General features: G+C 39.2%; 1 protein-coding gene across 1 annotated transcript; it reads left to right on the top strand.

Annotated features, from left to right (window-relative positions):
* Nucleotides 1-454: 454 nt before the first annotated feature.
* Nucleotides 455-26,498, top strand: dnah12 (dynein, axonemal, heavy chain 12). The gene is made up of 74 exons (XM_026154505.2): nt 455-611; nt 740-964; nt 1,101-1,188; nt 1,288-1,314; nt 1,414-1,603; nt 2,889-2,958; nt 3,064-3,222; nt 3,319-3,514; nt 3,701-3,889; nt 3,988-4,141; nt 4,229-4,320; nt 4,417-4,595; nt 4,693-4,828; nt 4,927-5,052; nt 5,146-5,280; nt 6,257-6,450; nt 6,530-6,770; nt 6,861-7,046; nt 7,140-7,340; nt 7,478-7,672; nt 7,759-7,880; nt 7,969-8,104; nt 8,190-8,336; nt 8,490-8,609; nt 8,754-8,910; nt 9,023-9,195; nt 9,308-9,460; nt 9,546-9,785; nt 9,932-10,177; nt 10,276-10,395; nt 10,494-10,603; nt 10,748-10,931; nt 11,030-11,170; nt 11,270-11,353; nt 11,558-11,746; nt 11,841-11,960; nt 12,109-12,297; nt 12,376-12,527; nt 12,673-12,811; nt 13,310-13,476; nt 13,603-13,858; nt 13,976-14,272; nt 14,413-14,591; nt 14,761-14,953; nt 15,087-15,248; nt 15,327-15,521; nt 15,762-15,895; nt 15,978-16,140; nt 16,239-16,319; nt 16,427-16,603; nt 16,693-16,824; nt 17,000-17,089; nt 17,172-17,312; nt 17,402-17,643; nt 18,371-18,518; nt 18,642-18,787; nt 18,881-19,095; nt 19,182-19,374; nt 19,466-19,658; nt 19,760-19,932; nt 20,078-20,218; nt 20,331-20,489; nt 20,599-20,894; nt 21,009-21,262; nt 21,353-21,493; nt 21,587-21,724; nt 21,807-22,040; nt 22,159-22,347; nt 24,608-24,711; nt 24,805-25,009; nt 25,122-25,259; nt 25,365-25,456; nt 25,813-25,880; nt 26,061-26,498. The coding sequence occupies exons 2-74, from the start codon at nt 756-758 to the stop codon at nt 26,252-26,254; spliced, it is 11,919 nt and encodes a 3,972-aa protein (XP_026010290.2). The 5' UTR covers nt 455-611; nt 740-755; the 3' UTR covers nt 26,255-26,498.
* Nucleotides 26,499-27,382: the final 884 nt, after the last annotated feature.

Raw genomic sequence — 27,382 nt, 5'->3', positions numbered from 1 at the left:
GAAATCTGTTCAAATTATCAACTGACCAGACTTCCCTTTGTATTGTATTACAGCTATTTAAACGATCATTTCACTGGTGAAGAAAATATATTATAAATGCATGAGCCACCCGTATTTCTTTCAATGTTGCTTCCAGGGAACCAGATTTTCTTGTAATTTTGTTAAACTGTTCTTGTATGCTTTTTTTTTTTTTTTTGCAAAAAACCCAAAACATTCTTAGTCAAGTTCATAGCCATTTTCAGAGAAATATATATATTTTGTCTCTTAAGGCACTTAACAGTTACCAATTTATCATTCAAGCATAAAAAAGCACTTAGTTGATGAACCAGTGCTGTGTTTACACATACCAAATAAATTGGCAAAATAAATAAATAAATAAAGATGTAAGTATCTTTATGCACTTTGTTACTAGCGATCTGCCATTTGTTTCAAGGATGGGAACAATAAACTCCGCCTCTTCCTGTGGCCTGTTAACTGTTTCTATGGTAACGACGCCGTTAAAGCTTCACAAGTCGGTTCAGAGACTAAATTGTGATTATTTACGAGTAAACTAAGCAAAGCGTAAATGTATTGGAGGAACAAACAGGTGAATCGACAGATTTTCACTGCAGGTAAATACTGTAATAAATAATGCAACGTAACGTTTGCCTGTTCACGGTGAAATGTTAGCAGAACACTAAAGTTAGTTAACCAAATAGCTTGGAATCTTTCAGCTAGTTTTTCTTCTGGTTCTCTTCAGTTTCTTGCTGTCAGGAATGGCCACCTCTCCCGGAGTGTTCAAAAACACACAGAAAAGGATGTCCAACTTTCCAGTCCTGCCCCCTATTGAAGGGGCACAACAGCTTGGAGAAATTGAGCAAATCATAGCCAAGAAGGAGGAAATAGCGGAGAAGGTAGCGGTCTCCAAGAAGCTGCTGAGACACAAAAGGAGCAAAATGGAAGTAAAGCAACGCCTAAAGATACTGTATGTCCTTTCTTCAGCTATGATTTATTTAATTTTTTTTTTCTGTGTTAAAGTAGTCCATATGTCTGACATATGCAGGTATTTATATTGGTTTCTGTTTCCTGAAGTGTGGCAGTTTGTTGCTTGAATTTTTTAGGGTCTCTAAAGCAGCAGAGGATTTAAGACAGAACAGAGAGAGGGGAGTTGTCCGCAGCTTGTCCCCAGAGCCACAGCTCCCACCTTCTGTATGGCATCTACTTATTTATGCATACATACATACAAGTACTAGCTAAATAAGAAAATATTCCCCAAAATAATGGTATATTTCAATCCTTACTTTACAGATGTTTAGTCAGCAACGGAAACAAATGGTATGTGTACTTTTAAGTATTAAATTTGATATGTGAACAGACAACCTCATTAACATCTATGTTAATCCTTGACTATTTAATGTATTTCCACTTTTACAGATGAATTACAACTTCCTTAAGCAGTGTGTGGAGAGACGCGAATGTCCAGTTATTCAGCAGCAGTGGTTAGACTCGATTGTAGATCGAGTCCCAGCAAGACTAAGAGGCAGCCCCGAGTCAGAAAAACTGCTGCAGGAGCTCTGCAAGGAAGTCAGCGACAATTTCAATAGTGTAATTGTAAAGTACACAGGTATTTCCAGTTATTTATGTTGTATGAATGTACAGTGCAGTGCAAGAGTGTAGGTACTGAAATTAAAAACAGAAAGCTTTCAAAAATATGTTTTACTTTAATTTTTAAATGTAGTAAAAAAACAGTTTTCCAACAGTAAAGAAGAAAGTTGTATTCCTTTTTCAGCAGTAACTTGAAGTAATAGTTTTCTATATGATTTCATCAGTCTCCCACATTGCTGTGTAGGAATCTTGGCCCACTCTTTTTTACAACGTTGATTCGATTGTGGTTTGTGTGTGTTTGTTAATGCACAACTGGGAATCTGCAAAATTTTAATTGTTTTATTTTTGACCAAGTGTTAGCTGTTGGACAGATGGCCTCACATTTGGGTCTTGAATACTTTGGTATTCAATGGTGGACTCAGTAGCTCCAAAACAGTGTCAGATTATTCAGTGCTGTACTTCACAGCTGATATGAGGTGTTTCTGATATGCTGTGTTTGGGTTTCATCCAACAAGACACTGTGTGCCATGGCCAAACATCTCCACTTTGGTCTTGTTTGTCCAAAGGACATTACTCCAGAAGTCTTCGGGTTTGATCAGATGCAACTTTGCAAACCTAAGCTGTGCTGCCATGTTCTTTTTAAAGAGGAGATGCTTTTCTCCTGGAAATCCTTCATAACAAGCCACACTTGTTTAGTTTTCATGGTTCTGGCTTTAAATAGTTAACAGGTTATAGTCTGAGCTGCACCTCTTACTTTTTTTTTGGAGCGTCTCTGAGCATTGCACAGTCAGACCTTGGCGTGGATTTGCTGGGATGTCTACTCCCTGGGAACAGTGTGGCATTGCATTAAAACACACCTGAATCCTCCGGACTAGCAAACTAACAAGATGTTTTCCTTTGATAGAGGTGGTCACACAATCAGTTGATTTGACTGCAAATCAGATCAATCACTTATTAATTTCAATGGAAGCAGAAGGGGTGTGCAATTCAGTGAAAGTTTTCTTTTTCAAATCCATATAAATGTAAACATTTGCATGGTCTTCCAAGCAGCTTAGACACCATACCTTAGTTTTTCTGTGGCTTTATACTTCCCCAAAGTGATTTCTTGTTAAAACTGGGGCTCTGGGGTAGCAGGATTTTGCAGGACTTTTTGTTGCAGGTTTTTTCAACTCACTTTAAGTGTTTTATGGCTATTGTTATGTTGCACAATGACAATATCTGCTGATCATATAGATTAGAGTCTAAACATCTAGATTGTCTTAAACTAACCAGATATGTGTCACTGGTATGTTGATCTCCTATAGTGGGCACAGTGTTAAAGAATCCACAGGCAGATGGATTGAACTCAGAAAAACAGAGCGCTACACAACCAAAGTGAGTCCTTAGTGTGCGTTTAGATCTGTGATTTAGACATAATGACTAATATTCATCAGTCTTTTTATGTTCCCATTTTTAAACTGTATTTTTGATCATTTGCAGAATTCTCAGCTTCTCCCGTCCATGGCATGATAGTTTTATCAGAAGCCGCAAGATGATAAAGGCAAACTTGCATATTCTTAATCCTGTAATGCAGACTCTGTTGGATCTTGGAAACACAACATTCTCTTCACTGGTCCTAATTGAGCTTTCATCATACAGGTGAGGGATGTGGACATAAAGGCAAACAGGCAAATTTGACCTGTCTCAGCAAATATAGACATCTATTTGATTTTACTTTGGCTTCTGTTGATATAGAGCTTCAGGACCCGTGGATTCTAAGAGCCTACAGAACAAAATGGCTGTGGAGTGTAAGAGGACAGAAGATCGCATCATGAACACCTGGTTTCCCAAAGTCATCCACCTTTTAACAAATCAAGAAACTCTCAAGGGAGTTAAAGAGGAAAAAATTGATTCCTTTTACAATTGTGCTTCCACCCTAATTTCCAATCAGGTAAGATGATGCTCACTATATTTTAACCTGAAGAATGTCATAAAGACCATTTCATAATTGGCGGTTGACAGCTAGTAAAATCAGTATTTCACAGTGTTTCATTTAATGAAAAGCTTAAATATATGTAAAATGTGATTCTTAATTGTACAGTTAGTCTCATGCATATGTTTTTCTGTAAATTCGTAGCTGAAATCTCTTCTTCATGGAAGTGTGGAGGAGTTTGTCGGTGTATTTGATCCAAGCAATCACCACCGCTTGCCCATCTTTCGGATGGCTTTAACCTTTGACGATGAAAAGATGGAAATTTATCCCGCCTTACAAGATCTGGAAGCTGCTGTTCTTGACATTCTAAGTGCCATAACAAACACTTTTCAGGTGAAATTATCACTTTATGCCAAATGTGTCAAATTTATGCTAAATTTGCCAAAAATGCATTCAGAGCTGGTAATGATATCTATGACATTGTTCTACAGAAAGTACAAACTGTCCAGTCGTGGCTGGCACAAAACACATCTTTATTTATGGATGCCAAGGTGACTGATCAGATCCATGCTTGGGCTCAGGCCACCGTGAAGAGTGCTGTGCGCAGAAATCTAGAGGAGCCTGACAAATATTTCCAGAACTATGGTAATGTGCCATAATATGGTCATTTGTAATCTGCACTCCAGTAATATTACTTCAGTTTATTGGTGAAATTTGTGGTTTATTTCGTAGTTGACAGTTACGACTGGCTGGTTAATGGAACTGCACAGGCTAAAGTAGAGACGTTTATGGAAGAGGAACACTCTTTTGATGAATACACTAAGGTAGCAAATCATAAAGTTGAATTCAGATTCTTGCCTTATCTTGTTTTATCTTGTTTTCTGGTGACTGTCATTGTGTAATCTCACTGCTTATTAAAGCAAGTGGAGGAGTTTCGTGCTCTGTCAAAGGAGATTATGAGCCTCCCATCAAAAGCCCGCTTCACAATGGTCCATCTGGACTGTGAGGAGCTGAAACAAGGGCTTGCCAACAAAGCCAAAGCTTATGCCGAAATACTTCTGAAGAAATTAGTCTCCAGGCACCATGAACAAAATCTAGAGTAAGTCAGTTCTTATAATACTACCAAACAAATCTGTCCTTCTATGCTTAAATTGGTCACATTTTAATTCTTGTTTGTGTGTGTGTGTCTGTAAAAGGATTTGCTCTGAGTTTGAAAACATCAGAATGAGAGCTTTGAAAGTTCCAGAGAATACAGAGGAAATGGCTCAGATGCTTGACTTTATACATGAAGCTAAGAGTAAAGGTCTTGCAGAGCTTAATGAAAAAATTAAGGTAAATAAACCAGTAATTGCTTCCACCTGTTATAAAAGCATACTAATTTTTGATGTCTTGCATCAATTCTAACCTGGTTTGCTGTCTCGCTTTGACAGGAAGCATGCTGCAGACTAATCTACCTCTTGGAAGTCCACGTCATTGAAGCAGAGGATATGGAGCTTAATTCGACTGTTTTTCTCTGGCCACAAAACATCCTTCATACTTTTGAACTCAGCGATGAGGTAATGCGGTAGCGTGTGCTTAGTTCAATATAACATGAGTGTTTTGTTTTGTTATGAATAATCTTGATTCTGGGCGGCTCTATTGTTTTCCAGTTAATGGAGAAGGCCAAGAAGAAAGGAGAGGATGAGTTGGTTGCTAAAAGAGAAAAATTAATGGTGCAGCTTGAAAAGTTGGGACGCAGGACTGAGGAGTTTAAATTTCTCTCTGAGCTGGAAATGATGCAGCAGGTAGAGCATGGTTTATGTTTCAGAATACCTTTAATGAAAGAGTTTTTTCTTCCTTTCTTTTTTTAGTAAATTCTTTATTTGTATTCTTGCCTGTCCCATCTGTACAGTAAATATGTTTGTTACATTCTTTGAAAGTCCAGTGGATATGGGGAAGCAACAAAGGAGGGTCTAGGTCAGGGGTCTCAAACTCCAGGCCTCGAGAGCTGGTGTTATGCAGGTTTTAGATATCACCTTTTAGATATCATACACCTGAATCAAATGATTAGTTCATTACCAGGCCTCTGAAGAACTTCAAGACATGTTGAGGAGGTAATTTAGCCATTTAAACCAGCTGTCTTGGATCAAAGACACATTTAAAACCTGCAGGACACCGGCCATCGAGGCCTGGAGTTCAAGACCCCTGGTCTAGGTTGAAAAAAGAGACAAGAAAGCAAACTTGGCAATTAAAGTATTTTCATTGATTAAACTGAAGAAGACAGTCAAAACACTGTCACCATTACTATCACCTTAAGTACTCTGGCCTATTGCTGAGTAGAGTCAGCTGCACAGAAGGGTAGCGCCTAAAGCTTGACAGCGAGCAAGACACACCCACAGGATCAAAAATCACAGTAGGCCATGCTAGGGATGTAGCTTAGCTTAAGAGACAGTCTGTCCAATATATGCCATCGCCAAGCTTCAGGACCTATGCCTGGCCGGGTTTGGTTTTTGCATAATAGTGATTTACTTCTGAACAGAGTAGATTATCCGTTGCTCCAGCCTGATGCTAAAAACGTCAATTCTGAAAGAACTGTAAAATTTAGCAAAAAGTGATACAACTTTATACTCCTGGCCTAAATTGCATGTTATTTTGACATATTTATTACACAGCAACAATAAGACTGTATTATTTGTTTTGTTATTTCCAGCTTAGACGCTAATCAATAGCAAAACATGTCAGCAGCATTGCTATAACTGGTATCTCTTTTTTTAAAATCAGTATGTTGCGGATGTCCGAATAGTTCAGAAACTTCTCCACGAGGCTGAGGAGGCTATTACACTCATTAATAAGGAAGAGGCCTTCTACAAGTGGGACCTGACATGTTTCCCAGAAGTTGAGATCATCAACGAGAATATCGAACCATATCAGAAGCTGTTTGGATTTGTCCTGAACTGGCAGCGCACAGAGAGCAGGTCAGATTCCTATTTGATGCATGCTGTTCCTTTTTTAAATTTTTAAATCCTGCTAACCTTTTGTTTCTTTTGTGCCTAGGTGGATGGATGGCTCCTTCCAGGACCTTAATGGTGAGACGATGGAGGTAAAAGTGGATGAATTCTATAGGGAAATCTTCAAGATGCTCAAGTTTTTCCAACAGAAAAAGATTAAGGCTGCGCAAGAGATGGAGAGGATCTCTGAGAAGAGGCGACACCCTACTGAGGATGATGTGACAAAGGAAGAAAGCCCAACTATCAGTTTGTGTTCGGCTGTAATGGAGCAGATTAAAAACTTTAAGGTATTCTACACAACTGATATTTAAAAAGAGTTCATTAACAAAGTGTTGCTTTTTATGGAATGCCATTAAAAGGAATGTGTTTGTGTTTAGAAACATATCCCCCTGGTGTCCATCTTGTGCAACCCTGGCCTCAGATCTCGCCACTGGACCCAGATGTCACAGATAGTTAGCAATGAAATCACCCCCAATGGTGGTACAACACTACGGAAAGTTCTCAAGCAAAATCTGACTCCATACCTGGAAGACTTTGAGTCCATCAGTGCTGCTGCCAGCAAAGTGAGAAGATTTTGAAAGTCTGTGTGTGTTTATACAGGTTGTACTTTATTCTTTGTGTTAAATTATATATGTCCACTCTATTACTCACTACAGGAGTTTTCCCTTGAGAAGGCTATGAAAACCATGGTGGGCATTTGGGATAGTGTCTCCTTTCACCATCAACCTTACAGGGAGACTGGCGTTTCCATCCTGACCGCCTTAGATGACATTCAGACAATGTTAGATGACCAGATTGTGAAGACTCAGACTATGAGGGGCTCACCTTTCATAAAGCCCTTTGAAAATGAAATCAAGGTTAATATGAGTTTTATATTTGCATAACAAATAAATGCTGAATTTGCCTATTAAATTTGTATAATTTGGCACCTGGGAGTATTTTTTTAACCTCCTACATATAGAGAAAGCTTTAACCATTTGTTCTGTGATGTTAGCAATGGGAGGAGCGTCTGCTTCGTATCCAGGAATCCATAGATGAGTGGCTGAAAGTACAAGCCCAGTGGCTTTACCTGGAGCCCATCTTTTCATCCAAGGACATCATGCAGCAGATTCCAGAAGAGGGGCGACTTTTTCAAACTGTTGACAGGAACTATAAAGAGGTTATGAGGCATTGTGTTAAGAACCCTAAGGTAAGAAAAAATGCATTTACATTTACAGAAAGTAAATCTAAAACTATAATTTTTTGGTTGATTAACTGGATAATTTGTTAACATAGATTCTCCCAGCAACCTCGCTACCTGGTTTGCTAGAGAAACTGCAAGATTCCAACACCCTTCTTGATAGCATTATGAAGGGCTTGAATGCATATCTGGAGAAGAAACGTCTGTTTTTTCCTCGGTAAAAATATTGTTTTGCAGATTTTATTTCTGTCCAGATCTTTCATATTATCACAGATTTTAATATGTAATGCTAACCCTGGTGATAGGTTCTTCTTCTTGTCCAACGATGAAATGCTGGAGATTCTGTCTGAGACCAAGGATCCACAGCGAGTGCAGCCACATCTGAAGAAGTGCTTTGAGGGTATTTCCAAACTAGACTTTCTGCCCAATTTGGATATCCAGGCAAGGCAGTCACACATGTTGTTTTCATTACATAATGGTGTGGATGATTAAGCCTTTGACTAAACTGCACAATGTTCTTGTTCAGGCCATGTATAGCAGTGAAGGGGAGCGCGTTCAGCTCATCCAGCACATCTCCACGTCCGAAGCCAAAGGAGCTGTGGAGAAGTGGCTGATTCAGGTGGAAGACGTGATGCTTCGGAGTGTTAGAGATGTAATAGCCCGGTCCAGGGTGGTGAGATCACTGTTCTTCGTACCTAATTTGAAATAGTATTATGGTTTACTTACAATGCTGTCATACTGTGTATGATCCTGTGCATCAATATATATATATATATGCATGTGAGTCAGTGACAAATGAATGGATGTATATGGGTGTCTTTGGCAGGCATACGCTGAGACTCCACGGAGCCAGTGGGTCACGGAGTGGCCTGGGCAGGTGGTACTTTGCACCTCACAGATTTTCTGGACATTGGAGGTTCATGAGGCTATCAGAGCACACCCTAACGTGGGTCCTTTTACATGTTTCTAATAAAGAAGTGATGTTTCTCACTCTTGATCAAGTGACCTGAGTATCTTTTACAATGAACTAGACACCTTAAAAATATCACCTTGGGAAGAAACTAAAATAGTAGCCGGCTGTTCTCTGCAGGGTTTAAAGAAGTACTATCAGAAACTTCAGAGTCAGCTGAATGACATCGTAGAGCTGGTGAGAGGAAAACTGGCCAAGCAAACACGGATTACTTTGGGAGCTCTGGTCACAATTGATGTCCATGCCAGGGATGTAGTCATGGAGCTTATTGAGAAAGGTACTGCAAGAACAAAACAGGTTTATTAGTATTATGCATTATTATATAAAATACCTTTGAACGATAAAGAGAAAATGCACAGCGATTAAAATGTTTTCTGGATTTTTAATAGGTGTATCACAAGAAGCTGACTTTCAGTGGCTGGCCCAGCTTCGTTATTACTGGAGTAGTGATAATGTTCGCGTTCGCATAATCAACTGTGATGTTAAGTATGCCTATGAGTATCTGGGGAACTCGCCACGCCTGGTCATCACTCCTCTGACTGACCGATGCTATCGAACCCTGGTAAGAAAACATTTCTTAAAAATAGTTAATTAAATATGTTTCAGAACTTGCATACTTTTGCTTTTGCTGTAGGAGTGATAACTGACATCATATTTTAACTATTCTTTTTGAGATTGGAGCTTTCTACATGAATTTGGGTGGTGCACCAGAGGGTCCAGCTGGAACAGGAAAGACAGAGACGACTAAGGATCTGGCTAAAGCACTTGCTGTGCAGTGTGTCGTCTTTAACTGTTCAGATGGACTGGATTATCTGGCTATGGGAAAAGTAACATCCACAAGTTGAAAATTTTCCTTTCTAATGCTTTTTCAGACATTCAAAACATGGTTTACTAACTTGTAATTTCATATAGTTTTTTAAAGGTCTTGCTTCATCTGGTGCGTGGGCCTGCTTTGACGAATTCAACCGTATTGAGCTGGAAGTGCTGTCTGTAGTGGCCCAGCAGGTTCTCTGTATTCAAAGGGCCATCGAGCAGAAGCTGGAGTACTTTGACTTTGAAGGGACCATGCTCAAACTCAATCCCAACTGCTTTGTGTCCATAACAATGAACCCTGGCTACGCAGGACGATCAGAACTCCCAGACAACCTCAAGGTCTTTTACCAGTAAAATATTTTATCACACATAGCATACACATTGCTGTTCTGTTTCAAATCACACATGCTGGTGCTCTACACATCCTTAAATAATCTGAAAAATGTATGTTACTGTTCAACGTTTTTTATATTTTCTCTGTGCAGGTTTTGTTCCGAACAGTTGCCATGATGGTGCCCAACTATGCACTTATAGCAGAGATATCTCTGTATTCATATGGCTTCTTAAATGCCAAACCTCTCTCGGTGAAGATTGTGATGACCTACAGGCTTTGCTCAGAGCAGCTCTCCTCTCAGTTCCATTATGATTATGGCATGAGGGCTGTCAAAGCTGTCCTTGTGGCTGCAGGAAACCTCAAGCTCAAGTATCCCAAGGAGAATGAGGACATTCTGGTATTTACTAAACATCGATCTATACTTTGTGTCCTGATTGTGAACTTTATTGCCAGTTTTTGATCCTTTCAATTTCTTATTCATGTTGTAACATTCAGCTCCTGAGATCCATAAAGGATGTTAATGAGCCCAAGTTTCTCTCCCATGATATTCCGCTGTTCAATGGAATCACCAGTGATTTGTTCCCAGGCATTTGCCTTCCCGAGGCTGATTACCAGGTCAGTGTTGATTTGGGTCCATATTGTTTTGCCCAAAATCTAACAAAACCCTTTATTTGTGTGGTTATGTGTGTTAGAATCTGTTTTTTGTTTGTCAGCTGTTTCTAGAGGCTGCTAAAGAATGCTGCAAAAATCACAATGTACAGCCAACAGACGTTTTCATACAGAAGATGATCCAGACCTATGAGATGATGATTGTTAGGCACGGGTATGTTATGTGTTTCAGTTTCCATGCTGGTGTACTATATTATGATTTCCTGCTTGATATTCACATGATTGGAAAATGGCTTGGAGGAAATGATCTAAAATTCAATATGGATTTATAAATATTGTTATAAATACTGTTTTTAAGATTCATGCTGGTGGGAGAGCCTTTTGCTGGAAAGACCAAAGTGCTACATGTTTTAGCTGACACTCTGACTCTCATGAATGAGAGAGGACACGGCCAGGAGGAGAAAGTCATCTTCAGGACGTTAAACCCAAAGTCAATTACTATGGGACAGCTGTTTGGACAGTTTGATCTAGTTTCTCATGAGGTAAACCCGTGCCATCGATCTTTTGTTTTACAGATAAATAAAAGCGTGTTTACAGTATTGACATAGAGGTGGCTTTAATTTTTTATCCTCATTCTTAGTGGACAGATGGGATTGTGGCTAACACGTTTCGGGAGTTTGCATCGGCTGACACTCCTGACCGTAAATGGGTGGTGTTTGATGGTCCAATAGATACACTATGGATTGAGAGCATGAACACGGTGCTGGATGACAACAAAAAGGTACATGTTGCACAGTAAAATAATGTATATAATATATATAATGTAATTATATATATTTTTCTGTTTTTCATACCTTTTTATTTTTTGCTTCCTTGACAGTTGTGCCTGATGAGCGGTGAGATCATCCAGATGTCAAGTCAGATGAGTTTGATTTTTGAAGCTATGGATCTATCACAGGCCTCTGTGAGTTGGATGTTTGCAGTTAATAAAGTTATTTGCTAATCTTATTTTAAAATGTAAAATAATTTCTAGTTAATTTGCAAAATGATAACCTTTCTTTTATGAAGAAAACTGTCTTTCTAAAAGGTGCTTGATAAGACTGTTACTGTAGCATTACTGTAGCTTGAATTGATAGGATGCTTTTTTCTGCATTTTCTCCAAATGAAGCCAGCCACAGTCAGTCGATGTGGTATGATCTACATGGAACCATCTCAGCTGGGCTGGAAGCCCTTGGTGCTCTCCTGGATGAACACTCTTCTTGATGATCTTCAGACTCCAGACAACCGTTCCTTGTTACTGGAGCTTTTCCACTGGCTCCTGCCACCTGCTCTCACAATGCTTCGAAAACATTGCAGAGTAAGTGGCCTCAGAATCCAGGGAGTGTATGTGTTATTCACATTATATCAATACAATAATTATTTGACATGCTAAATTTTGGTTTGGTTTATAGGAAGTCGTTTCCAGGAGCAACAGCAACATTGCGGTGTCTTTGTGTCGACTGTTTGAGATGCTTCTCACTAAACCTGTGAAGACGGGTCAAAGTGATAAAAATATCCGCTGCTGGATAATGGTAAAAGGGCTTATATCTTTTAGAATTTGATATAATATTTGAACTTATTTATTCAAAATACTTGTTAGGATCTGCACCTTGCAAATGTTTTGCAAAAATGTTTTTTGTATATGCACTTTGCACTGCTACTTTTTCTTTTTGCCCGCAGGCAGCATTTGCGTTCTCACTCGTGTGGTCTGTGGGTGGGAGCTGTGATGCAGACAGTAGAGAGAAGTTTAGTAGCTTCTTCAGGTTGATTGTTGCAGGACAAAAAAAAGAACATCCTATCCCTGAAACAGTGGGAAAATGGGAGTGTCCATTTGAGGAGAAGGGGCTAGTGTATGACTATTTCTATGAGGTATTGTGTAATTATGTCACTCAGAAGACTTTAGCTTGTGTTATACCAGAAAATCATAATATATTCTTTCATTTCCAGTTTAAAGGGAAAGGCAAATGGTTTCACTGGAATGAGGCCATTAAAAACATCAACCTGGGCGACAAAACCACCAAAGTGCAAGAGATCATTGTACCCACCATAGACACAGTTCGCTACAACTACTTGATGGATCTTTGCATCAACTACGAAGTGTCAGTATTCTCTGAGGGATTGGTCAAAACTGTTTTTGTTGTTCTTTGCATCTTTAGTACTATGATAATAGTGCATAGCCTGAACTTATATACATTTAATCAAACATAATACACTTAAAAATATATGTTTTGTTTTGCCTTTAAGTCCTTCCCTGTTTGTGGGTCCTACTGGAACTGGAAAATCTGTGTATGTGAAGGAAAAACTCATGAATAATCTGGACAAAGATCAGTACCTACCCTTCTTCATCAACTTTTCAGCCCGCACAAGTTCAAACCAAACTCAGGTTAGTGTGAGAGACATGAGACATACAGTTCTTAACAAATGTATTAGACCACCTGTCATACAAACGAGAAAATAAATATTAACAAATATTTTTTTGAAAATCTGCCTAAAACTTACATAAAAGGAACAAGAAACATTTTATACCCAAATTTGACCTGATGCACTGGTCAAGAGCATAACTTTCAACCAATAATTTTTTTTCTGTTCAGGAATGCAAGTAAATAACTGTAATTTGCCATCTTAATTCAAAAATAATAATGTGCTTCAGTAATTATTAATGTTAGCCTTAAAAATCTGATTTTGATCAAAGAAGTTGCACATACTGCTAAATTAACCATTGGTGGTCTAATAAATTTGTTAAGCACTGTATGTGAAATAATGTCCCTGTAGAGAAACAGCTTTAGTGATCATATATTATGTGAGGTGTTTGTTTGTTTCTAAACAAATAAGAGGTTATAGTTATTTAAATTGTATTTATTCTGTTTATTTCATCATGTAGAATATCATCATGTCCAGGTTAGATAAGAGAAGGAAGGGCGTGTTTGGACCCCCCATGGGAAAAAAGTGTATCATCTTTGTAGATGACATGAACATGCCTGCACTGGAACAGTTTGGAGCACAGCCTCCTGTAGAGCTTCTTCGACAGTACATAGACCACGGAAACTGGTATGAACCACCTATTACAGGACAAATTCATATTCTAACGAGAGAAATATAAATATATGAACAGGACTGAATTCACTAGATTAGAGCACTGTTCTTCAAACAAACAGACCTCATCTACTCTTGCAGGTATGACCTGAAGGATACCTCCAAGATCACTCTTGTTGATCTCCAGATCATCTCAGCTATGGGCCCCCCTGGCGGGGGAAGGAATGCTGTGACTTCACGCTTCTTGCGGCATTTCAACATTTTTAGCATTAATCCCTTCAGCGATGACACCATGGTTCACATTTTCTCCAACATTGTGTCCTTCTATCTTAAAAACAATCAGTTCCCACCTGAATATTTCACTGTTGGCAACCAAATAGTGACAGCAACAATGGAAGTGAGTGCTGTAAAAACAGACATTGGGAACACAAAAACCAGAAAGCTGGATAAATTCATTTTGCAGTTGTATAAAAATCTAAATCATCTTTATGTTTACGTTTTTTATTTTCCATAGGTCTATAAGAAAGCCATGGAGAACCTGCTTCCAACTCCAGCCAAGTCTCACTATACCTTCAACCTGCGGGACTTTTCACGTGTTATCCAAGGTTGCCTGCTGATTAAGAAGGGATCTCTGGAGAGCAAACGCACTATGATACGGCTTTTTGTCCATGAGGTCTTCCGTGTCTATTATGACCGTTTGGTAGACGATGACGATCGAGTGTGGCTCTACACGCTGATGAGCAGCATTGTGAAAGATCACTTTAAGGAATCCTTTCACCAGGTCTTTGATCACCTGAAACAAGGCAGCAAAGTGAGCTGATAGTCCCTTATCCTTACTATTTCATGTGCTTTACTACTTTTAAAATGAAACAATACAGCAAAGAAGATGTGCTTGCAGAATTACATCTTGATGTGCCTGAATCTGTGGCATTTAAATTTGTGAATTTCTAGCTGGTTGAAGAAGACATGCGAAATCTTCTGTTTGGTGACTACATGAAACCTGACCTGGAGGATGATGAGCGTTTGTATGCTGAGGTGCCCTCAGTTGAAAAATTTGCCGTGGTGGTAAAGTCCTGTCTTGAAGAATACAACCAGATGCATAAGAATCGGATGAACCTTGTCATCTTCCGGTAAACAGCTTTCAAAGAGGATATAGTTTTTATAGATTTTCTTTCTTTCTTTAGCAATAACTTTACAAGTTGACTTGACTTTTGTGCAGTAAATGAATGAGATATGTTTTTATCTGTAACTTGTAATTTGTGTTTAAACTTAATTAACTGAAAATAAAATCTTATCTAGCTATGTCCTGGAGCACTTGTCCCGTGTCAGTCGTGTGTTAAAGCAGCCAGGAGGAAATGCCCTCCTTGTGGGAGTGGGAGGAAGTGGACGCCAATCCATCACCCGTCTGGCCACATTCATGGCCCATATGACCATGTTTCAGCCAGAGATCTCCAAGAGCTACGGTATGACTGAGTGGAGAGATGACCTCAAGGTAAGCTGTAAAGGCTTCTGTTACTTCTGTTTAATACAAGTGTGTTTTGGTCGTATTATTCTCATTAGATCCTGTGGCTTTTTAACAGTCCTCGCTGCTGTACTCTGTCTCACTGCTTTCCTTTCAAATAAAGATGTTGCTAAAAAATGCTGGGGTGAAAGGCCAGAAGACAGTGTTCTTGATAACTGATGCTCAGATCAAAGATGAAGCTTTTCTAGAAGACGTGGACAGTGTCTTGAATACAGGAGAGGTTCCCAATCTTTTTGCCATAGATGAGAAACAAGAAATCATAGAGGTAGGATATTATAATCTTATATACATACCTTATGAAATTGTATGCAATAAAATTCTCATTTCATCTGTTTTTCCCCAGGCAGTACGTCCCATTGCCCAAGCTGGTAATAAAAACTTGGAGCTGAGCCCTTTGACTCTGTTTGCCTTCTTTGTGGCACGCTGTAAAGAGAACCTGCACGTTGTTGTGGCATTCAGTCCTATTGGAGATGCCTTTCGAAATCGCCTGCGCCAGTTTCCAGCTCTTATTAACTGCTGTACCATTGACTGGTATCAGGTAGGGCACTATAACATGCGTGCATTGTAATATACTACATATAAAAATGTCTGAATCACTGAAAACTATATAGGTATCTGTTAAGCGTCAGCTGTGCTCTTGGATCTGGAAATAAAACCAAAGAAAGAAAATAGGACATGTAAATTCATTAGCAGACCCTGTTCTGTGTCTTCACTCTTGTCTTTGTATGCCATCTTTGATCCTGCCCTTAGTATCGCTTTCCTCTCTGTACTTTGACAGCCATGGCCTGAGGAAGCTCTTGAGCGAGTAGCCAACTCCTTCCTGGAGTCACTACAAATGAATGAAAATGAGAGGCAGGAGGTCATACCTATCTGCAAGACATTCCACACCTCTGCCAAAGAGCTTTCACAGAGGTATGACAGCTTTATTCATACTTTTCAGAATGAAATGTAAAGTACATTTCTAATCCTTTAATTATGCTGTTTTCACTTGCAGATTCCTTTCTGAGCTTGGTCGCCATAATTATGTGACACCCACATCCTACCTGGAACTAATTGCAGCTTTTCGTCAACTTCTCACTCAGAAAAGAGACACTGTCATGAAGGCAAAACAGAGGTACACCAATGGCCTGGATAAGCTAGCCTTTGCTGAATCTCAGGTATATGAAATACTATTTTCACTGGAGCTGTTTTGTCTATTCTCTATTTCTTGTATTATTCCTATGCAGTAGTTTATTTGAGCAATATATTTCCATAGGTGGGTGAGATGAAGAAGGAACTTGTAGACCTACAGCCTAAACTGGAACAGGCAAAGATAGAGAACACCAAAATGATGAAGGTGAATACATTTCACACAATCGATCAACATCAGTATCCTCCCCAGAGTACATATGTATCAGAACATACATAAATCCGTACTAAATGTACACATGTATTAATTTTCAGGTTATCGAGGTGGAGTCTGTGGAGGTGGAAGCCAAGAGCAAAGTTGTGCGGGTTGATGAGGAGGCAGCAACCATAAAAGCCAATGAGGCCCAGGCTTTGAAGGATGAGTGTGAGAGTGACTTAGCTGAAGCTATCCCTGCCCTGGAGGCTGCTCTATCTGCCTTGGACACTTTGAAGGTGAGCGCCCTTCAGCAAAATATCTTTTTTTCATTACATATCATTGCCGTTAGATAACTGAGCAAGTCAAGCTGTCCATTTCTTTTCAGCCCTCTGATGTCACAATTGTGAAGTCTATGAAAAATCCACCTTCAGGGGTGAAGCTGGTGATGGCAGCTGTGTGTGTGATGAAGGAGATAAAGCCAGATAAGATAGCTGATCCAGCTGGGACTGGAAAAAAGGTTAGACTGAGTACAAAAATTAAAAGAAAAATTAAATCATGTGAAATGATTAAAGTCTGGTACTTATTTTTAGTCTTTTAAAACACAGCTAAACCTCATTCGAATGATATAGTTTTTCATTCTGTTAGAAAAAGGGCATAAACACAGTGAGTGACATGTTTGCTTTATTATCTAGGTTTTTGACTTCTGGGGTCCGAGCAAGAAGTTGCTGGGTGATATGAATTTTTTACGAGATCTTAGAGTATATGACAAGGACAACATTCCTGTGAGTGTCAAAATTATGTCACAGTTAAAAAACATTCAACTTGCACTTACCCCTAACTTACTCGTCTGTCTTTGGGTTGCAGGTCCATGTGATGCAAAAAATCCGAAGTGAGTACATGACTAATCCCGACTTTAACCCCAGTATAGTGGCAAAGGCATCCTCTGCAGCGGAAGGCCTGTGCAAATGGATCCAAGCAATGGAAGTGTATGACAGGGTGGCAAAGGTGCAGTGTGTTTGGATATTCAAACCACTTGTAATTGTACCTGCACACTTACTTTTTCACACATTTCTTGATTTCGTCTTTGGTTTCAGGTTGTGGCTCCTAAGAAGGCCAATCTTGGAGTGGCACAGGAGTCCCTGGCAGCTACCATGGCCCTTCTGGACCAGAAGAGGGCTGAGTTGAAAGAAGTTGAAGATCGCTTAGCAGCTCTTCAGAAAACTTTTCAAGAAAAGACAGAGGAGAAAGCCCAGCTGGAATTTCAGGTGGATTTGTGCGCCAGGAAGTTGGAAAGGGCGGAAAAACTCATCGGTGGTCTGGGTGGAGAGAAGACCAGGTCATGAAGACACTTATAAATATTTCAGTGCCAAGCAGTGAAGCTGAGGAGACTTGTTTATGCGTTTACTTATAGGTCTTCTTCTTCCTCTTTGTTTTATTATTATTCATTGGACTGTAGAGTAAAACATTTGAAGATTTTGTTCACTGACTGGGAGCAGTTTGCCAATTTCTCTAATTAAGACTCACGTCTGAAGTATTATAGCACCACCAATGGGTGGAAGTTGGAAGTATGTCCATGCATGCAGATTTTTAACTGTTAGCCTGCTTCTTTTAAGGATTCCTTGAATCATTCAGAGTTCAAGCTATATTTCAAGAATTTAAGCTATACTTAACTTTCTGAAGCTTTTTCCAGCCTTCACCAAAATTGGCGCAGATGAAAGTTAAATACCAAGCTTGAAAGACCAAGTATCACAAAAGCAAGCAGTTGGCATTTACATTTTCAAAACTGTTAGAACCAATAAAAATTAGCAGTTAAACCACCAGACGGCAAGTAATTTCCTGTAATTATAACCTCTTAAAAGTTTACCTGCGTCACTCGGGTAGCTTCAAAATGAAAATGTGTTTTTACATCTTATAGCTATGCTTTTATCATAGTTACATGAAGTTGTTATGACAACTGTGCCCAGCTGACCTGCTTGGCCTCCTTATTGCCTTGTTCTGTTGCTTGTTTCCTGCAATTTGAAGAATAACTGCATACCAGTGACTGAATGTGACTATTTACTCAGATGGTCTAAAGCAGCAGACGACCTGCAGAACACGTATGACAATTTGACCGGAGATGTTCTTATCTCTGCCGGTGTCATCGCTTATCTGGGGGCTTTCACAGCTGGCTTCAGACAAGAATGCACCAAGTTGTGGACCAAACTTTGCAAAGTACAAAGTTCTTCCTTCTCTCCTCTCATTTTTATGAATCTTTGTCATACATATGTATTTCTATGTCTATATTACTTACCTTAGTAAATAAATATCTGTATTTCCACCTCCCTCTATCTCTAGTCTAAGAACATTCCATCATCAGATGACTTCTCACTCAGTAAAACTCTGGGGGATCCCATTAAGATCAGGGCATGGAACATTGCAGGGCTTCCCAGTGACACTTTCTCTATTGACAACGGCGTCATTGTCAGTAATTCACGCAGATGGTGAGTTTGTGTTTCTGAAATTTGTGAAACTTATGTTGAAATATTTGTGAAAAGATCCTTTTCATTTATTACCTAATGCTAATGTTCTTGTAGGCCCTTGATGATTGACCCTCAGGGTCAAGCCAACAAGTGGGTCAAGAATTCAGAGAAAGATAACAGCCTGAGTGTAATAAAGCTAACAGATGGGGACTATATGAGAACTTTAGAAAACTGTATTCAGTTTGGAACACCACTGCTGCTGGAAAATGTAGGAGAAGAACTGGACCCTTCTCTGGAACCATTGCTGCTCAAACAAACCTTCAAACAAGGTGCTAGAAGTGGATGCCAAAGAATAATTTTGAATTTAGAAAGAGTGACAGTTCTTAGCTCCCAATTTTTTTTTTGTTTCTCTTAGGCGGTGTTGATTGCATCAGGCTCGGGGAGAGTGTGATTGAGTACTCCAATGATTTCCGTTTCTACATCACAACAAAGCTCAGAAACCCCCATTACCTACCAGAGCTGGCCACCAAAGTGTCCCTGCTCAATTTCATGATAACCCCTGAGGGCTTGGAGGACCAGCTGCTCGGGATTGTTGTTGCCAAGGAGAGGTAATACCTGCAAAATGGTTACTTATTTTATTGACCGAAACGTTTTTTTTTATAGCTCTTTTACTCATGTCATCTACTTGTATTTCCACAGGCCAGAACTGGAGGAGGAGAGAAATGCATTAATCCTGCAGTCAGCTGAAAATAAGAGGCAGCTAAAGGAAACTGAAGACAAGATCCTAGAGACACTGCAGTCCTCTGAGGGAAATATCCTGGAAGATGAGAGTGCCATTCAGATTTTAGACTCAGCAAAGATCATGTCCAACACAATTACCAAGAAACAGCAGGTGTGAATTACACATAAAATCAAAGCTGAATTGTGAATTTGATGTCTTTTAAGTTAATTTGATTGTCTCGTAGTCTAACCTAATGTTTACATCTTTCCAAGATTGCAGAGAAGACAGAGATCAAGATAGCAGAGTCCAGAGAGGGTTACAGAGCTATTGCAAAACACTCGTCCATCCTGTTCTTCAGTATTACTGATCTGACCAACATTGACCCGATGTACCAGTACTCTCTCAGCTGGTTTGTTAATCTCTACATTAACTCCATACAAGACAGGTAAGTGATCCAGGCGGAGTAAACCTGGTTAGTGGTATGGTGAAGTAATGAACTATGACACATCTGCCAGAACTACCGTAATAGCTTTTAGTTTGTCTGTGTTATTTGGAAACTTATAAACTGTATTTTGCCTTTTGTTCATCAGTAACAAGTCCAAGATTCTGGAAAGAAGGCTTCAGTTTCTTATTGATCACTTCACCTATAACTTGTACTGCAACATATGTCGTTCTCTGTTTGAGAAAGATAAACTCCTCTTCTCCTTCCTTCTCTGCTGCAAATTACTACTGTAAGTTAAAGTTACAAGCAATTTTGACTCTTACTCTCATGCTTAGTGCAAATCTATGTGGATGTTTACTTTTATATTTGATGCTATTTTTTTATCAATGTTTTCTTCTAAGAGCAAAAGGGGAGATTAAACACACTGACTTTATGTTCCTGCTGACTGGGGGAGTGGGCCTCCAGAACACCACTGCTAATCCCGACCCCACCTGGCTACAGGACAAGAGCTGGGATGAAATCTGCAGAGCAAGTGAACTCCCTGGTTTACGAGGATTGAAGTAACAAGCTTTAATCACTAAAATAAAAATGGCCTCATCATCATCATCATCATCATCATCATCATCATCATCACTGTTTACCCAATGTGGATTGTTATTTATTTTGCAGAGAAGCTTTCATTAAAAATCCAGATGACTTCAAGTCCATTTATGACAGCAAAGATCCATGCACTATTGGTTTGCCTGCTCCGTGGTGTGAACAGCTCAATGATCTGCAAAAGATGATCATCGTTCGCTGTCTCAGGCCTGATAAGATACTGCCAGCTGTGGCTAAATATGTGAAACGCAACCTAGGGAAGAAATTTGTCCAACCACCTCCCTTTGACCTGAGTAAGAGCTACTTGGACTCCAACTCTGCCATCCCACTCGTGTTTGTGCTGTCTACAGGTGCTGATCCCATGGCTAGTAAGTTCTATAAATCTGTTTTACTGATTTTCAAAGGGCCACATAAAGTCAGTGTCAAATCCTGAAACTAGGAAAACTAACTCTTTTAGAAAAACTAAAACTATCCTTCCACAGGCTTGCTGAAGTTTGCCAGTGACAAGAACATGGGTGGTGCCAAGTTCCAGTCTATCTCTCTGGGTCAGGGACAGGGGCCCATTGCTTCTAAAATGATATCCACAGCCATGCAGGATGGGACATGGGTGTGTTTACAAAATTGCCACTTGGCCGTTTCCTGGATGCCCATGCTAGAGAAAATCTGTGAGGACTTTAGTCTTGCAACATGCCACCAAGACTTCCGCCTCTGGCTCACAAGCTACCCTTCAGCCAAGGTAAAACCCATAAATGAACAACTTTAAGGACTAAATAGATATAACTGTCATCTGAAAGAGCCTTCAGTATAGTAAAAAAAAATTAATCAGTTTCCAGTGACCATCCTGCAGAATGGAGTGAAAATGACAAATGAGCCCCCAACAGGACTCCGTCTCAACCTGCTCCAGTCTTATTTGTCAGATCCTATTTCTGATCCAAACTTCTTCAGCAACTGTCCCAATAAAGAGCTGGTGAGTCAGGAGGAAACCTATTTAGAATTTTTTATGCATAATTATGTATTAATTCTATAGGTGTGTGACACAATAAATGAATTTCCTAACTAGATCTGGGAGAAGCTCCTGTATGGACTGTGCTTCTTCCATGCTCTCGTTCAGGAGAGGAAAAAGTTTGGTCCTTTGGGCTGGAATATTCCGTATGGCTTCAATGAGTCTGACCTGCGCATAAGCATCAGACAGCTACAGGTATTTACTCAAAACACTCAGTTGTTGTGTTTCTACCCTGAAAAAAACATCAAAAACTCATTTAATTTCTCTTCCTCTTTAGCTGTTTGTAAATGAATATGACAAGGTGCCCTTGGAGGCCATAACATATCTGACTGGAGAGTGCAATTACGGTGGCCGTGTGACAGATGATTGGGACAGGCGGCTCCTGATGACTATCTTGGCTGACTTCTACAACAAGGACATCATTGAGACTTTTCGCTATCCTTTCTCACCTAGTGGCGATTACTGTGCCCCACCAAAATCTAGCTATCAGGATTACATTCTGTTTATCAAGGTGCAGACACTCCAGAAGCAGTAGTATATATAATTTATATAAAATAACTGCATATAATCCTTAATTTCTTTCAATTTTATGGTATATTACTGACAGCAGTGTCTTTGTTGTACTCTAGGAACTTCCATTCAGCCAGCATCCAGAAGTGTTTGGGATGCACGAAAATGTAGACATTTCCAAAGATTTGCAGCAGACAAAACTACTGTTTGATTCACTGATACTCACCCAGGGTGGAGGCTCCGAGGGCGGAACCCATTCTGAGAGCGACAACATGCTGTACGACATAGCGAATGACATCCTCACCAAGGTACAACTTAATCAAACTTCCTCTTCATTTAGGAGTTTTTAGCCATACCAATGGCATGGTTGGTCCAAACAAAAACATTTCAAATACCAACAGTTGGATTTCCCTAAGTTTTTATGCAGAATAATCCTATTAACATTTGGCAATTACTTAATGTTCCCTTAAGCACCATCACACATCGAGATTTCACTCATTCTGTGAAATACAGCATCTCAGCATTGGCTAAGTTAATTGACACATTTGGATTTTTTTTTTAAACAACATTTTTCAGTTCCCAGACACTACTTTCAATTTTACCGACTTTGGTCTTACTTTGTCTCCTCTGTTTTGACTGAAGCCAAATTTCTCAACATCTGTTCAGTGGATTTCAGTAACTGCAGTGCAGGTGGACATATTCCTGCTTCTCCTGGATGAATTAATTTAGGTTGATAACCTCCCTTTTGATAGAGAATTATTTTTATTCTCTGTCATTAGTCAAATAGTTTGGTTAATGACTAGTTTATATACTGTGTAAAAGTCTTGAAGCACCCCTAGTTTCTTTATAATTGCTCCCAAGGAGCCACAATGTTTTGAAAATTGGTCTTCAGCAATAGTTTTTCAGGTTTTTGGAAAGTAAGTCAGTTTTTCTTTGAATGTTGACTGCTTTTTTGTTTTCGGTTATCTTTCGTTCAGTTCTTAAGCCCGACCATTTTCAGAAGAATGTTTTTTGTTTTTTTAAGCCACACTGACCTATGACTCATTCAAGCATAAAAAGACACCTAACCCAGTGTTGTGTCTACACAAAGCAGACAACTTAGCAAAGAGTCCTTTGGCCCTTTCACAAAAACACAGATTTATTTCCCATCACTTTAGTGGAATTTATAAAAAGTGCCAAAGTCAACAGAGTTTGAGTGCCATAAAATTGCATTTTTGCACCAACAAGGTGATTCCAAGTGAGCTATCCCATATGGAAAAGAAATAGAAAAGACTTGCATCAGATGTGGCCTACTTCATATAGTGAATCATATAAGGCTTATATGATTTACTCATGAAAGTGGCCACTTTCATAGATTGTTTTAGTAAGTATCCAAAACATACAAGTTTCATTTATATAATTTTTCTAGGGATCTTATGTCTGTTTTCACTCTTGTATGCTTTTCATACAAGTTTCACACAAGACAGACACAAACTTTATAAGATTTATATGTATCTTTTCCATATGGGATTATCCAAATTGTTTCACAACTTGGCATAGTGTGCAGTGTGTCCTTAAAACATGTGAGGAAACTGGAGAAGTGGAAGTCAAAAAAGAAGTATCAGACCTAAAGAAAAGCCCTACCAGACACCTGAGAGATACATCTGGCTCCATACATATTGGTTCAAACCAATATTTATGGCCAGTATGTATGGAGGAAATGAGTAGACAGGAGTAAGCATCTGCAACCATCTGAGAAACACAGTGGAGCCTCTGTCATGGGTTGGGGTTGCATTTCAGTCAGTAGTGTTGGGGATCATGTCAAATTTCATGGCATTATGAATGCAGAAAAGTTCTGTCAGATTTTGATCAACCATGCAGTACAAATGGAAAATGTCTGATTGGCAACAGCCTCATTTTTCAGCATGACAATGATCCTACACACACCTTGCCAGTGCATTAAAAGCATACTTGGATAGAAAAACATACAGTAAAACACAATCAGTCATGGATTGTCTTTGCCTGAACTCAGAGGTCAACATTAGTAACAGAACACAAAGCAGCCAACATCCAAAGTGGAGCTCTGAAATGTTCTTTAAGAAGCCTGGAGAACCATTCCTAAAGACTGCGTGCTTATGTCATTTATTTCTATGTATGTTTTCATACTTCAGTATATTTCTGAACCTATATCACATTATCCAAGCAAAAAATAAAGAAATGAGTGATGGCTCAAAACATTTGCACAGCACTGTAAAAAAATAGCATCCCCATTAAACATACATGTGCTTTGTGTTTACTGCTTTGCGTTTCCTCTGGGTATTCCAACTCCCTCTCAGAGACAGTGTAAGGAAGTCCTACTCTCCAGCCATATGGTTTTGGGGGCCAAGTGGTAAAGAAAGTTGATAGATGGATGTATTGTGAGCATGTTAACATATTGTTACTAGCGTATTAGGTACATTTACTTTTTATTGTCCAGATAGCACCAGTATATCTATAACTCTCTACGTTGTACAAACGTTGAGAGTTGTCTGTGCTCTGTGTCCACTTCACCGTGTGTTTATAACTGCCACATTTGCTTATTTCCCTAAGCTCCCAGCTAACTTTGACACAGAAGCAGCTCTCTTGAAGTTTCCTGTGCTCTATGAAGAAAGCATGAACACAGTCCTTGTCCAAGAGATGGAACGCTACAACACGTATGAACAGACAGCTCTCCACCCTGTTTTAAGCTATATAACCATTGCAACCATTTTTCTTTCATGACTTAACTGCTGTCTTTGCTCTCTCAGGTTGTGTAGTTTGATTCGTATCAGCCTGCAGAATTTGCTGAAGGCTATTAAGGGATTGGTGGTGATGGATGCAGAGCTGGAGGCAGTTGCAGGCAGTTTGGTGGTTGGAAAAGTGCCAGAGAAATGGGCCAAGCGCTCTTACCCCAGCCTCAAACCCTTGGGCAGTTACATTAATGACTTTCTGTCAAGGCTCAAGTTTTTGCAGGTAAGACTAGTGAGCAAAAGTGATTTGAATGAGCAGTTTCAACTCGGCATATCAAAGCTTTGTGCACCTTTTCAGTCTCATTATATTTTCACTTTATTTTGTGTGCCTGTAGGTTTGGTTTAACACCAGCAAGCCCAATGTGTTCTGGCTGTCTGGCTTCTTCTTCACCCAGGCCTTTCTAACTGGGGCCATGCAGAACTATGCCAGGAAATACCACATCCCCATTGACCTGCTGAGCTTCGAATTTGAGGTCTGGAGACTCACACTTTTGGATCTCTCTTCACATGTAAAGATCTTATCATAGCCCTTAGACATTACTAATTAGTGGTTTGTCTTTTATGATTTTATCTTACAGGTCCTTCCTTTTGACGAGATACAAACAACGCCTGAAGATGGTGTTTACATTAATGGACTGTTTCTTGATGGAGCTCGGTGGGACAAAGAAAGGTACATGCTCACAGCAGCGTTAGGAATACAATATTGACTATATGCTTATAGCAGTATAGCTTATAAGCTATTACTCTGCAGGAAAAAAGTCATTCACTGTACTTAAGCACACATTTGAGGATTTAATGAAAATATTCTACTTCATGTTGCTTTATATTACATTTCAAAATTAAATATTTATAATACTTTTTATTGGGCTAAATTTATATTTTTTAATATTGGCCCTTTACTTGTAATGGGGATTTTTTTTAATATATATACAGGATTTATATAGGATTTTTTTTACTTTGTTCATCACTAGTGAAATATAGGGAGACCTGATAAGGATGGGTTTGTTTGTCTCTCTCTATTATCAGTGGAGTTCTGGCTGAGCAGTACCCCAAAGTCCTCTTTGACTCAATGCCAATCATCTGGGTAAAACCCAGTAAGTATTGCCTGACTTTGTGCACTTCTAGAGCTGGTGTTTCAGATCTGCAACAATCTGGATGCAATTAATGTTTTCAGATATCTCTTTCAAGTGCATAATTGCTTGTTTCCTTGTATTATTTTATCACCATCTAGCTACCATTTTCTGTGTTCCTTTGCTTTCATTTCTGCCCAACAGCTCAAAAGAACAGCGTCAGTCAGCCTCAGAAGATGTACATTTGTCCTCTATACAAGACCAGCGAAAGGAAAGGCACGCTGTCCACCACAGGCCACTCCACCAATTTTGTCATTTCCATGACGCTGCCCACCAACAAGCGCCCACAGCACTGGATCAAGCGTGGTGTTGCCATGCTCTGCCAGCTTGATGACTGAGATCAGTCAGCACATTGCTTTAAGAATCAAATGCTTTACTGCAGCTATTCTCAATCCTGCTTGGATTAGTTTAAACTCTGTGTTCCTTAATACAATAATAAACACAATGTCTATGGCTGATGTGGAGATCTTAATGTAATATAATGTTGGTATTTTCAATTCACAACTTTGTCCATTAACTACTTACAAAATAAAAAAGCTGCTGTGCTTTCACCAGAAATGTTACAGTGAAAGATTAAGCGCATCAGATGTGCTGTTTTCTTTTTTTGAACAGAAAGACATGGAAACAGGTACGCCTCGGTGCTCAGCTGGTGCTGTGTGAGTCCTGATGGAAAAACCTGTCAAAAATTAATTGCAAACACACTGGTTTCAAAATATTTGGCTCACATTTTAAAAATATATTTCATGTAGGTTCTTATTTTACTTAATACAACGTTTGACTGCAGTACACAAGAATAAGCCAAGAACATTGCAAACATTCTTTGAACGCTTAAAGGATAGTTACACCTATACGGTATATCATTGCAGTTATGCCTTTACAGTTTTTACATTTAGCCATGTGTCTCCTTGGAGTGACTTTTTTCATGTGCTGTAATACTAAGGTGGACACAAGCCCAATAAAATGATCACTCTAAAGATAAAAACATGGATTATACTTAGAAAACCTACTGACGGAGAGCCTCAGCTTCCAAACTAGTTTTGCTGTCTAGACTGATACCTTATTATAAACCTTTTGTCCTTTTTCTCGCTGTTCATTTGCCTTCTTAGTAACCTGTTTGCCTCCTTTTCCCTCAGTGTGAGCTGATACCATCTATAGACTATAAGCTATTAATGTGCAGCAGCAATAACAAGTAGAAAATAAAAGTCTTTTAGGGTGAATCATAAGAGATTAAATATAATTGAATTTAGCAGTGTGCTATGCACAAAGAAAACAATCTTGTTAAATCTGAAAAATTGTATTTTAAAATTGTATTTTATGGAGGGGGTGAACTTCCAAAGTGAACCAACTGTTGGTTTGTGTTTGAATATTAGATTTTGCATTATGAATACAATTGCTTATGAGTTGAATGATGGCAGTTGTTGCAGTTGCTTAGTGGGTCAAACTAGAAACTGGCTGTGAAGACCTTG

Source organism: Astatotilapia calliptera, chromosome 20 (assembly GCF_964374335.1).
Source record: "Astatotilapia calliptera chromosome 20, fAstCal68.1, whole genome shotgun sequence".
NCBI classification, from domain to species: Eukaryota; Metazoa; Chordata; class Actinopteri; order Cichliformes; family Cichlidae; genus Astatotilapia; species Astatotilapia calliptera.
Note: the sequence above shows the minus strand (reverse complement) of the source record. Positions and strands in the feature narration are given on the sequence as shown.